Here is a 12,997-nt window from a genome sequence, read left to right as displayed (position 1 = left end):
TTTTTAATTTGTTTCATGACTGTTGTGGATTGTTTTTATGTGAAATTGGAGCATTCCAAGTCCACACCCAAGTACAATTCACCCTACCCCTATTTAACAAGGAAAGGGCTACTGTTACACTTAATGTCATTGTGAGATGTCAGCAGGTGATGCTATGAAAACGAAAAGATGCGCAAGACGGGCACTAATGTTAACAAAAAGTCATAAAAGTCAGACCGTAATCTTCAAAAGTCTTTAACAAATGTGTAAGAAATGTGTACTGCAGAACCCACTTTGATTTGAGCAAAAATCTCTTTATACTTTGTATACAATATAACCTCAGCCCTTTGTTTATTACAATATATATGATATATTGCTGCAATGAATAGCTTGTATAATCATATAATGTATTGTCATTTGGAGATGCTAATCTGAGCAGTCAGCTGGAAGTTATGTGTTAAATGCAGGGGCAACTCAAGTAATTTTGGGCATCTTATTTCAGGTTGTAAAAGCTGAAGAGCTTTTTTTTAAGTGCACTTGTACAGCCTGTTGCAATAGTACATAAAGCTCGATTTGTGTTGCCATTATTATAGAGGTGTCATTCTTCTAGTGACGTGCTGGATAACGTTCCGAAGACAATGTCTTCGGCTTTATTTGGAACAGTATCAAATCTGCACTCCAACTCAACAATTGCTTATTACAATCTCAGCAAATAAAAATTCTGAAAATTGTATCCTTGGATTTTTAGCCTCTTGAGTTGCATCAGTGTTTCTAGGCGCATCTCCAGCTTTATAATGTTATTCAGCTTAGGTTTCTCAGTTACTCATAAAATATGTACTGTATTAAATATTCAAAAGAATTCTAAGATATTTTAAAAAGGTTAGTAAATATGAGTTTGCAGCAGCACTAAAGTAGACGGCATCAGGAGGCGTGTTTGTGGATGATATATCAACCAGGGACCAACTTCGTTTACAATAGTTTATTTACACATAGGTGCATTTAGAATGTAAAAACGCAAACAGAATTAGAAAAATGTACAAAAAATTACTAAATGTGAGTTATAAGCTCAATATCCGGTCCACAACTGTCCAACATTAAATGCTTAATCATTTTCCAAAGTTTTTTTTTCCTTTCAACGGCTCAGCTCTCGACGCCATATTTGTCAAAGTGCCTCATAATAACTCCCAACTCCAGCTCCACAGTCCCCATGGCTTCCGTCTGTAGTCTGTATCTGTCCGCCCCACTGTATATCAGGTCTGGGCTGCGGAGTTGGGGACCTCCACCGACAAAAATTTGCGCAAGTTGCTCTTGCCAGGAGCCGAGAGGCCTCCATGTCACACAGCTTATCCGGTGATGTCCGGGGGCGGAAGGGACGTGGCAGTACCCATAACCGTACAGCTGGCAGCGTCCGTAAGAGTCCTGGTGCCAAACTTGGAGGTGAAACTTCGGCCACCCTTGGAGTCCTTTGGTCGCGTAGTGTAAATCAATTGGGTGACTCCAGTACGCCATGTCTCCGGTTTGGGGGATGTCTACCTGGGTCTGACCCTCCTTCAACCCCGATAGAAGACGCCATGCTCCTCCGGTGTGAACTCCCCATTTGCAAAATAGACTGCTTTGCGGAAAACCACTGGCCCCGACGATCTGTCCTATAATATGCAGCTCCGCCATGTCACAACTGTCCTCTTTAACCACAACATACGTCACTTAAAGTCCAGTTTTCTGCCTCTTAGTTCAGCGGATATTCTAACGGTTAGCAGTGGCTAGCACTAGCTCAGCTCACGTCTCCTTGGTAACCCAGCCTGCCCTGTTGCTGAACCCTATGGTAGTACGCCCTGTGTATGGTCTGTCAGGCAGTACTTCCTGTTTTCAAGATTCAAGATTCAAGAAGCTTTATTTATCCCGAGGGAAATTGCTGTGCAACAGTTATGTTACAAAAGGGAAAGTAATAAAATAAAATAAAATAAAATAAAGCTAACGTAAAATAACGTAACTGAATACAATCTGTGCAGTGTGCAATTTAGCAGCCTTTATAAAAAACAATATATACAAACATACAAACAAGTGATTTGGAGAAAGTGACATTGTATAAAGTGGCATTGGGTGTTGTATAAAGTGGCATTGGGTACTATATAAAGTGGCATTGGATAAAGTGACATTTGGCATTTGGCCTCAGGACGTTGAGGTCTGATTCACATTCTAAAGCAGGATTAGACACTCAAAACTCATTTGTTTAAAAGTAGTGTTAGTTAACTGCTTACATTATACCTAAATAATCGCTGCTTTAATATAAATGAATAGTTTTTGCCTTACAGGCTAAACATAGGGCAAGTGTTTTCGGAATTTTTCATCTTTATTTTAGAATAAAATGTGTGGGCTACCTGGAAGATAAGTCATCCTTTTATTATAATCGGGCATTATCGAGCCTCGACATGATTTGTTTAGTTGCGTTTTTTTTACTCTCTTTTTTTTGTTTTTCTTTTAACAAGAATACTATGAAACAGCACCACTTAGTCAATTCCTTATCATAGCATATTGTTTTTTATTTTATTTTAATACAAAAAGTGCAGAAATAACTATCAACAGAATTTAATTGTTAAATATTTGTGATAAATGCCTCAAATTCATGATTCCTGCTTATTTTTGGCTTAGTGGAGGTATGTTTGTATAGCTGCCACAAAATGTATGAAAAACTATTTGGCTGAATGTCACAAAACTTTTGTTCGGAGATAAAATTCTATTGATGTAAGTTTCGAGTACTTTCTTCAAAAGCATCGTGCTTCTCTTAAGGATTCTTCCTTTGAATTATCCTATTGTTTTTTTTCATTTAATCATTTTAATTTTAGGTATTGCCTTTTCCTTTTTTTTTACAGATTTTCTCAAGTAACAATTTGTTGACTGCTAACTACACAAAAAATTTTCACCTTGGGAATAAGAAAGTTTGCCTTACTTTATTCAGTCATAGAAATGTCAGGTTATTGAGTTGATGTCTATTGAATTATTGATGTCACATTGAGAAAGTTAGACTTGAATGATTTCACTTCCTTGTATTTATACTGGGACAAAGATGGCAGTGGCCCAAATAAATGGCAGAGTTGAACCCTAATTTTGGCTTGACTTAACTGCACGTGTAACTGTGTTTCTCTGTTGACGTAGGCTGATCCGACCCTCGAGAGGCATTTCAAGGGTCACAGGGACACTGTGACAAGTGTAGACTTCAGCTGCAACATGAAACAGATTGGTAATTGCTTCCTCTTGTTTTCTTTCTACAACGCCAATTCCTTGAACGTTGGGATGCTGTGTGAAATGTGAATAAGAAGAGAATGCAGTGATTTGGAAATCTCTCAAACCAATGTTTTATTTCCAGTGGAGCATAGAAAACAAATCTGATGCTATTTCAGGAAAAGTGTTAGTTAACCTTGAATGTAATGGCAGCAACATGTCTCACAAAGGTTGGAACAGACCATGTTCACCACTTAGTAGCGTCCCTTCTTTTTTTGAGGAGGATTTGTAAACATCTGGGAGCTGACATCTGCACCTTTGGGAGAGGAACGATGTCTGATTCTTGCCTGTTACAGGATTCCACAACAGACAGGAAAGCTCGACAGTCATTCATTCATTTTCTACATTTTCTACACCTGTTTTATCCTATCACAGCTGCCATGAGGCAAGAATCTGGGGAACACCCTGGACAGGTTTTTAACAAAGAGACAAACAATGCAAACCGGCGTGCACACTCACACTTACTTGGCTTAATTTAGAACCACCAATTAACTTAACACACGGCATATTAACTGTATTCATAGACAGTGGTTTCTGGAAGTGTTCCTGAGCCCATGCTGAGATTTTCATGGCTGAATGCTGTCTGTTTTTATCGGATTAGCATCTGAGGGCCACAGATCACAGGCATCAGATATTTATTTTATATTTATTTTGTTCCTTTCACACAGAGATGTCTCCACATTGTGTACTGTAGATGATGGAAAAGTCTTTGCAGTTTTGCCATTATTCTGAAATTGCTGCAAAAATTTGTAGATGCAGTTTTTGGCAGAATTGCTGAAATTATAGTTCTACTTATACCCGATCATGTTACTGACCTGTTGCCAGTGAACCTTCTGAGTTGCCACCTCATTCGTCCAGCTGTTTTTTTAGCACCAATTTTGCAGCCTTTCGTTTACCTGTACCAACCTTTTTGAAATGTGTTGGTGTCATTAAATTTAAGACAAGTTAATAGTTTTCATGTAGTCTCTCACTTCCACAATTTGATATGTTTTCTATTTCATATATTGTTGATAAAATAGTGGTTTATGAGATCAGGGAATCATTGTATTCTATTTTTACTTAGAATTTATACAGCACCCCAACATTTCTGGACTTGGAGTTGTATTTGTGTGTCTGAGGCTCGACCTGTTTTCTTTTTTGTTATGAATCCACTCGTGTGTTTACTTCCTCCCCTCCCAGCGACAGGCTCTATGGACTCATGTGTGATGATCTGGAACATGAAGCCTCAGATGCGAGCTTATCGCTTTGATGGGCACAAAGAAGCTGTCACTTCTGTTCAGTTTTCTCCATCTGGCCACCTGGTGGCATCGGCGTCCAGAGACAAGACTGTACGTCTTTGGGTCCCCAGCATGTAGGTTTTCAAGTAGCATCATTTTTATCGAGTGTACTTTGCCCAAAAATGACCATAAAGGAAAATGACAAAAACAAGACCAACTGCCTACCTTTTACATTTACTGATGTCTTGTGTGAATACAGGAAGGCAGAATCAACGGTATTCAGGGCTCACACTGCCACTGTGCGCAGTGTTAACTTTTCTGGTGATGGACAAACTCTGGTCACAGCCTCTGATGACAAGACCATCAAAGTGTGGACTGTCCACAGGCAGAAGTTCCTCTTTTCTCTCAATCAGCACATTAACTGGGTCCGCTGTGCTAAGTATGAGACACTCATATGCATGCATTTATTACCAAAAATGTTAATACATATAATTTTTTTAAAGTTGAATGTAATTTGCTATGCAGATATCCTGGTGTTTGTGATGTGTGTGTGTGTGTAACCATTTTTATAAAACATTTTTCTCATCTTTGTCATCTATTTAGCATCCAGCCAGCTCTTGATTTAAGATTTCCACTGCATTTGTTGCAGGTTTTCTCCAGATGATCGTTTGATTGTCTCATCCAGTGATGATAAGACCATAAAGCTGTGGGACAAGAACAGTAGAGAGTGCATTCATTCTTTCCTTGAACATGCTGGGTGAGCACTTAAGTCCAGAATGATGATTTGGAAACATTTCAGTCAACCCCTAAACAAAATGAGACAGCTTTGACCTGTTTAACATGTGTTGCTCTGTTAAAACTTTTGGTGATGAATTCCCGTAAGTCTGTCATCATATGTTTCCCCCGAAGATTTAATTTGAGAGCCTCTGATAATGTTTCAGCTTCTAATTGATTTATTTAGTTATCATTACTGTTAAAGCCTGTAAACCAAAATGTGTGATTTTATTGAACTTTATGCAGCATGTTCAGCCAACCGAGCTGCACGACTCTTGAGTATTTTGCTGTTGTTTACAACAAGTGTCAAAGGGAAAATGGAGATGACGTTCACCTTGACTCTTGAGTTTATGAGGTAGAATGGGCTTATTGTGTGTTTGTTTTTTATTCCTTTCAAGTTATGCAAACCACGTGGACTTTCATCCCAGTGGAACCTGCATTGCTGCAGCTAGTACTGACAACTCTGTAAAGGTGTGGGACATCAGATCCCATAAGATGCTTCAGCACTACCAAGGTAAAGACACTTTATAAACCTTCTGAAGGAGCAAACCCACAATTTATCTTCAGGCGCAGCAGGATTTTTTTTAGCTTTAAAACCAAACTAATATTTCCATAAGTTAAGCACAGAGACATCACTCATGAAGACATTTATAGAATAACACAATTCTTTTAGACTCTCAGTTTAGACAGACAGTTTATCAACTCCTTGTGTCTTGTTGTTGTATCAGTTCATATTTAAGTATACATTAATTCTTAAGTAACAACTCTCCTTTAAATGCAGATTAAATGTAAAACAAATGGAAATAATGCTTCAATGAAATAAAGATTTAAATCTCATGATCAGAGTGCTAATCAAGACCAACGGTTTCTTGCATATTCCATAAACCAAATGTTGATGTCATTTTGTCAGCGTGCCACTCAGACTGATTGTTCTAATCATCTCTCCTAAACGGATTTCGGTTGTGAGATCTAATAATGGATAATCACATCTGCCTGAGTAGATTCAGCATGAGGATAAACGCTCCTCCTCCTTTTCTCTTTCACTCAGCTTCATTTTACATCTGCGTTTTTTCCAGTGTAGCTTCCTTTAAGTGACAAATTGTGGTTAAAAATGTTGTGTGGTAAATGGTTACCCATGGGAATTGTTCATAATTATGAGCACTGGCAGGTAAATGTACATCATGTATGGTTAAAGTTGCTGCATAGAAATATTGTGGTTAATTCCTTTGGGTTTGTTAAGCACAAGGTGTTAAGCATGTTCTTAATCCTTGCATGAACCTGTCCTATGCTAGACAATACAACCTCCCTGCTTTCTCTCTGCTCATTGCAGCTATTCAGCGCCTCCTTTTAGTGAGAGGTATTAGTATGCCTTTGCACCAGTAAGCCAGCAGAGGGACCCATGGCTCGCTAAATGTGCTCTGTCCTCATTTTGTATAGATAGCGTTCACCATATGGCAGAGTAATTTGAAGACAGGGGACGTTCTGATCACTTGCTAAAGGCGACCTTACTCGATGTAATAGCCTGTGTTAAAATGATCAAGTCGTTAAGCCCTTTTCGATAATCAATGGCCGGAGCAGCGAGATGTACTGCAGTGGTTACACCCGTTCCTTCTTCCAATAAAAAGAGGGGAAAAAATGCCCTAAAATCAATAGGCTGACCAGCCATGCAGGCCAAAATTTTTTAATGTGATATTCTGACACTGTTTTAGTTGACTGAAGCAGAATTCATCATAAACTAATCTCATAAACGGGTTGATCAGTTATGTTTTTAAACCAAATTACCAATCATTTTATGGTTCCAGGATCTTAGCTGTGTGATTTTTATTTTTTTTATTTTTTTATTTTTTGCTGCAATGTTTCAGATAAAATGACAGTAAATGTAATAGTTTCCAAATGTTGGTTGGGAAAAAGACATTAGATTTCATCTTTTGCTCAACCACTTTAGGTCCACGCTGTGTTCAGGCTCAGCCCTAAAGATGTAATCTGACAAGGGCTGGCCATTTATTGACTTGCTTCTGGAGGCTATACGGTTGGGAAAGATGATACATGATACATACTTTAACAAAGCACAGCTTTTATTCACTTTTACCATAGAATAGAATAGAATAGAAATAGAATAGAAAAATACTTTATTTTATATATACATCTCTATGATTCAATGCATTCATTTTGTTTGGGATTCTCAGTAAGGCCACTCAGTGCCTCATCACGTTTTAAGTGTCCGCTGCACACTAAGAATGTGTCGTTGGAATGACAACTATGAAAAACTCGAGTCAAGCAAAAATTCCATTTTTATGTGCTTTACAACATGTCTGGAGCACATTGAGAGTTTCAATATGTTTTGTGGACCACACACTTAACATTGAGAAATAAGTGGTTGATTGTGATTTTCAGTATCTTTTGTCATAATAAAGTTTCGCTCTTTTTCACAGAGGCGAACATGTGATACTGCATGTGGAACAGTGACTGTTAGTGCAGAAACTGTGTGATAGGAAGCGTCCTGTCAGCAGCCTTCCTTGATAAACAGATTTTTTTATGACTCTTGGTTCTAAATTAAAGAAGGATTTTAGTTTGAATTACAGCATCAAAATATCTGTTCAAGTCCTGCCATAAACTCTGTGATTGTGTGTTCCAGTCCACAGTGGGGTGGTGAACAGTTTGTCTTTCCATCCTGCTGGTAATTTCCTAATCACTGCATCCAGCGACTCCACAATGAAAATACTGGACCTTGTGGAGGGCAAGCTACTGTATACACTGCATGGACACCAGGTAGAAACACACACACCCACACATAAGTATTGTTATGATATCATTTGCCTGGTCATGACCAGGTCACCTCTGTCCTCCTTTTTCTGTGAGTGTGAGAGAGCGCAGAGAGAGTTTGGAGTGGACAGTTACGTGTTAGTGTTTGACATCTCCGTTGTGCATGTTTGATTGTCTAAAGTGTGTGTAAGTATCTGCCTATGATGCCTTTTATGTATGTGGTGTATTTTAGTACTTGCCTGGCGAGTACTCAGCCCACTCACAATGAGTCATCTCAGGGATGCTGGAAGGAAACAGAACTGTGTTTCTGCCTCCGTTCCCGTTCTGGATCCTCTCTCTTTCTTCTCTTACTTCTTTCTGGTTTTGTCTTGTCATTTTTTCTCAGAACTCAGCAAACCCTCCTCCGAGCCTCCTCCACAATCATCCTCATTTTCCTCTTTCACTTCTGTTCTTGATCCTTACTCCCCTCTATGTCCTACATTTCACATTTTGGCTGGCTGGACTGGCTGGCTGGACTGGCTGGCCTGACGGCGCACTGCCTGTGTCTGTTTGTTTGAACAGCTGATGGACTGGCTTGCTGGCTAGTTGTGGAAATCGGTGGCTTGCCAGTACCACATGTGGTCCATCTGTTTATCTATCCCCCTGCACACGTTGCCTGTCTCTCATTTTGTCGTTTATGTATGTGTCACCTGTGTTTCTCTCTAGCTGTTGGCCAAGATTAATCTCTTTGTCCAGCTGAAAAAAGCATTTTTCTTTCTCTCTTCCTGCCTCCAGATTTTTCATCTCTTATACTTTGTCTCAGTTTCTGTTGTTTTTCTTTTTGGCTCTGTGGTATCACCACCAATCTGTTGGTGCTTGGACCACTCAGAGTGCTAATTGTCACTCCTGTCGCATATCTAGAGATGGGAGAGACCCACATCTGTTCAGTGTGGGTGTGTAGGTTAATGTGTTTATGTGTCTGCTAGCGTGTGTTGTACTGTGTATACGTGAGGTCCCACGTGCCTGCACTTCATATGAAAACAGATAAGTCTTGTGCTCTTGGATTGGACAAGCATGTTGTTTACCTAGCCTCGGGAGGATATTACCTGGCTGGGGTGAATTGTGGTGATTCAGGTTAGTTTTTGCGCCACTGTCAGACATCTGACTTTCCCAATGTTTTCTGAAAAATTTCTTTCCAACAACTCAAGCAGTAAGTCCAAACAGCCTTTTGAAACCCCATGGACCAGATGAGATACAATACATTCTCGATAGTTTCAGTCCACTCTTCACTGACACGTAAGTAAGTAATGGGTGATAATGAGAGGTGAAAACGATTTAAGACACCGAGACTAAAAAGCTGTCACTCTGCTGCATGTGAATTTATTTTACAGCTTTATCTTTGTCCGTCAGAATGATGGACAGGGTCATAAAAAATCAGTCGGCATTAAGCGACACCCTATGCCCTGTGGTGGTTGTAGACACACTATAGACCTCCAGACCATAGCTTCTCAAAGTGCTGTTAGCACAAGGATAGCTGGATGCACTGAGTCCACATGAACCTAAACAATAGCTAATTAGTAATGCACAGTAGGCCCATTCTGGGCAGAGGAGCATATTGCAGATGGTCAAGAAGTGGTTATTGACAGTGCTGTGAATTACCTAACATTATGCTTATCAGGTATTTATGTCATTGCGTTAAAAGAAAAACACCAAACTGCACTTAGGAATGATGCTGTAAGTCCTCTGCTGCATGTACTCTTATTAAGCCCTGGGCATCACCGTTGTTTTTTTAATCTATGTTTAGTTTCAGTTTTTAGAGGAACTGTTGCTAATGTGAGCGACATTTTAGTTTCCAAATATCTTTTTGTAATAGTAGGTTCCAGTGTTGTGCTCATGATTATTGTGTTCGATAACAAATGGGGGCTCAGAATGATCAACTTCCAACTGGGAAAAATCAAGGAAAACAGCAACAAGAAGTAATACGAGGTGCGAAGTTAATGTAAAATTTTTATGTTGCTATTATTGATTTTAAAAAAAAAAACATTGTACAAAGTACTGGTAGAGGAATTATCAGTTCTTTCTTTCTTAAGTTTTTTTTACCAAAAATCTTTCTTAAAGGAGAAGTTAGTTTTTTTTCTTTTTTAAACCTGGACTTTATTTCTGACATAACATATGTTCATCTACTCACCGATAACAGTTTGGTGAAGGTTGGCGCGCTTCGGAAGATATTTAGATCACTTGAGATCGGCGTATATCCATATAACGGGAGAGAACAGGGCATAGACAATACAGCCTCTAAATAAGGCATTATCTGTCTTTATTTCACCAATACTTTAAGACCAATGAATGAATGAACACGTACTATTGCACTGTTAGCTCATAGCTGCCATGTTGTTGTTATCTGGGGCTATCGGGGGGCTTATAGGAAGCTTTTTTACACACGCGTCTACTGGGATGACTTCATCGACGCGTGCCGCTGCTGCACTGCTTATTTGAGTAGATGAACATATTTTATGCCATAAATAAGGTCCAGGTTTAAAGAAATCAAACTTCGCCTTTAAGTTAAGTGTACTATATAAGTGCTTATGAGAATTAGCTATTTATAGCAAAGCCAAAGAGTTTTGAAAGCAGCATGATTTGATGAGAAGATGAGGAGGCTGAATGTTGCACCTCTTAGCTCGGAGTGTGATGTAAAAATCCCCTGAACATCTGAATGGCTAATTGAATTACATATTATCTGACCTGGGGCCCCAAACAAAGTGTTTTTCTATTTTTTATTTATTAATTTCTTTATTTTTTTTATGTTATGTCCCCTTTTAATTGCTGCACGTGCTTTCTAAGACTGTTTCATGAAAGAGCACATGGATTAAGATGCAATATTTAATGTGGATTAGGGATAAACAAATTACATTTTATAACTGCAAATGATGGGAGATTTTAGAGAAATAACACCATAACCATGTACACAGTGAATGTATGTAATCATTTTAGTTTGTTCTTTTTCACGTAACACATATGTTGTCTGTCTGTTTTTTTTTTTTGCAGTCCCTGTTCATTTATTCGAAGACAAAATGTGCCAGTTAGGTTCATTGCTGTGTCAAAGTGTGTGTGTGTGTGTGTGTGTGTGGCAAGTGCCAGCCTGGCAGCAGGCATTAGTCAGAGCAGAGACAGAACATGCTGTCTGTCAGGCCGCCGCGTTGCCATAGTGACACTGTCTGCTTCTCTCAGGTGCTTCTGGGAAACCATTCCTCACCCAAACCAGCCTGTCTGCGTGCCAGCCACAGGACACAGCTCCCTCTTTTTCCCCTCTCAGCAGCAACTCTGTTCATTTCTTTTCCAGTCTTTTGTTTGTTCTTCCCTTCTTCTTCTCTTTGAACACAGTGAGAGGGTTGTGAAGTGGAAAAACAAGAGAGAGCAGGATTTCTGGGTTTTAGGATTGCTTCCCAGGTTCATGCACGTTCACTCAAACACAGCGTTCAGTATGCCAAAGTCCTGACATGCCCCGTTTTTCTTTTTTTTTTCTTCTGAATTTTTGGCTCTGCCCCTGTGTGATCTCACCCCACCTGAGTTTCTTCTTTTGGTTATCGATTGCTCTTCTGCAGCTCCACACACCCACCTATCTTCCACAAACACACAAATTGAACCAGCTACTGTGTTTGTATAATCCGTTCTAGTAATCTGTGATGTGTAAATCATGCTGTGTATTCCCCCTTGTTTTACATTATCATGTACATCTTAACGACATTTCTTGGCAAAGCAGATATATAATTATTTATGCTATTTTAAGTTCTTGTATGTTAGGCTGGGAAATTAATGAATGGGCTGAAAGCAGCACCAACAACACCATTTGTTCAGGGATTCCTTTTTATTATTATTTATGTTAATGATTAAACTGATGAGAAATAATCTCAAGGACATTCAGTCTGTACAGCTGAATTGACTGAAAATTTTTCTAAAGGTTACATTTTGAAATTCCTGGTTTTCTCTGACATAACAGCTGAATACATTAATTTATCATAAAATAAACACAAGCAGCAAGTTTTTGCAATTCATTAGCTTAGCCTAGCTAATGTTTGTAATAAAAAGCAAAAAAATTTAAAACTTTCACAATCAAGCAGTTACCATATTAGCAGATTAACTGATTTTTCAACTGACAAGTCTATCATTTGAGTGATTCATTTATTTATTTTTTCATTTTTACTTGCAGTATATTTGGAGTTTTGGTTCACATTTAGAATATATGAATAAGAAAAGGTAAATGGAAACACTAACCCTAATGCTAATGCACTAAAAAGTTGAGTTGGGTTTAGCCAGTTATAAAGAAGACTTGATGCACATTAGAGGAAATGGAATTGTATCTTATCTGGCAAGAATTAATGATGTGACTCAAGAGTTTTTTTGCAATCTGAATCAGCAAACAAACTCACGTAACTCATGGGCATCTTCCTAGATATTATATAATTCCCTATATATTCCCAGGCATTAAAGTACTTTCCGAGGAAGAGTTCTCTCTCCATTTTGCTCTTGTGGATGTCCACTGCAGTTGTTTTTTTTCAGTTGGAACAAGTATTTTTTCGGCCTATACAGCCACCCTCTAGTGACACTACGCAGCCTGGTTAATTTCCTTTAAATCAGTCAATTGAAATGTCTCATTCAGGTCACTTCAGAATTGATTTACTGGTGAATGGAAACTTGGATAATGTATTTCTTCATCCCCACCCCTGCGACTTTAGCAAAGCTTCCATAGCTAATAGTTTAAGGATGATTGTTTTTGTTGTCATTTTCTTTGTTGTTTTTGTTCCAGAAGTTAGAAAAAAAATAGGACATGAGTTTATTGCATTATTGCTCCATTCTCCTTCTCTCTGTTTCATTTTCCTTCACTCCAGGGTCCAGCCACCTGTGTGGCCTTCTCTAGGACAGGGGAGTACTTTTCCTCTGGAGGCTCTGACGAACAGGTGATGGATGACTCTTTTCTCTAAACATAAACATGAAATTAAATGTAGCCT

General features: G+C 38.8%; 2 protein-coding genes across 2 annotated transcripts in view; one reads left to right on the top strand and one right to left on the bottom strand.

The window, feature by feature from the left end:
- Positions 1-943: 943 nt before the first annotated feature.
- Positions 944-1,793, bottom strand: b9d2 (B9 domain containing 2). Its single transcript, XM_075462203.1, has one exon. It carries the CDS (start codon positions 1,645-1,647, stop codon positions 1,120-1,122), a length of 528 nt encoding a protein of 175 aa, XP_075318318.1. The 5' UTR covers positions 1,648-1,793; the 3' UTR covers positions 944-1,119.
- Positions 1,794-2,867: 1,074 nt separating this feature from the next.
- poc1a (POC1 centriolar protein A) overlaps positions 2,868-12,997 on the top strand; it is a 45,391-nt gene continuing 35,261 nt past the window's right edge. Inside the window, exons 1-7 of the mRNA XM_075461400.1 lie at positions 2,868-3,217; positions 4,438-4,609; positions 4,735-4,914; positions 5,125-5,232; positions 5,648-5,763; positions 7,885-8,018; positions 12,878-12,946. Coding sequence (XP_075317515.1) covers positions 3,205-3,217; positions 4,438-4,609; positions 4,735-4,914; positions 5,125-5,232; positions 5,648-5,763; positions 7,885-8,018; positions 12,878-12,946 — 792 coding nt within the window. The 5' untranslated portion in view covers positions 2,868-3,204. The remainder of the gene's footprint in view (positions 3,218-4,437; positions 4,610-4,734; positions 4,915-5,124; positions 5,233-5,647; positions 5,764-7,884; positions 8,019-12,877; positions 12,947-12,997) is intronic.

The sequence above is a fragment of the Odontesthes bonariensis genome, chromosome 3, assembly GCF_027942865.1.
Source record: "Odontesthes bonariensis isolate fOdoBon6 chromosome 3, fOdoBon6.hap1, whole genome shotgun sequence".
NCBI classification, from domain to species: Eukaryota; Metazoa; Chordata; class Actinopteri; order Atheriniformes; family Atherinopsidae; genus Odontesthes; species Odontesthes bonariensis.
This window is presented reverse-complemented; position numbering and strand designations above follow the sequence as displayed.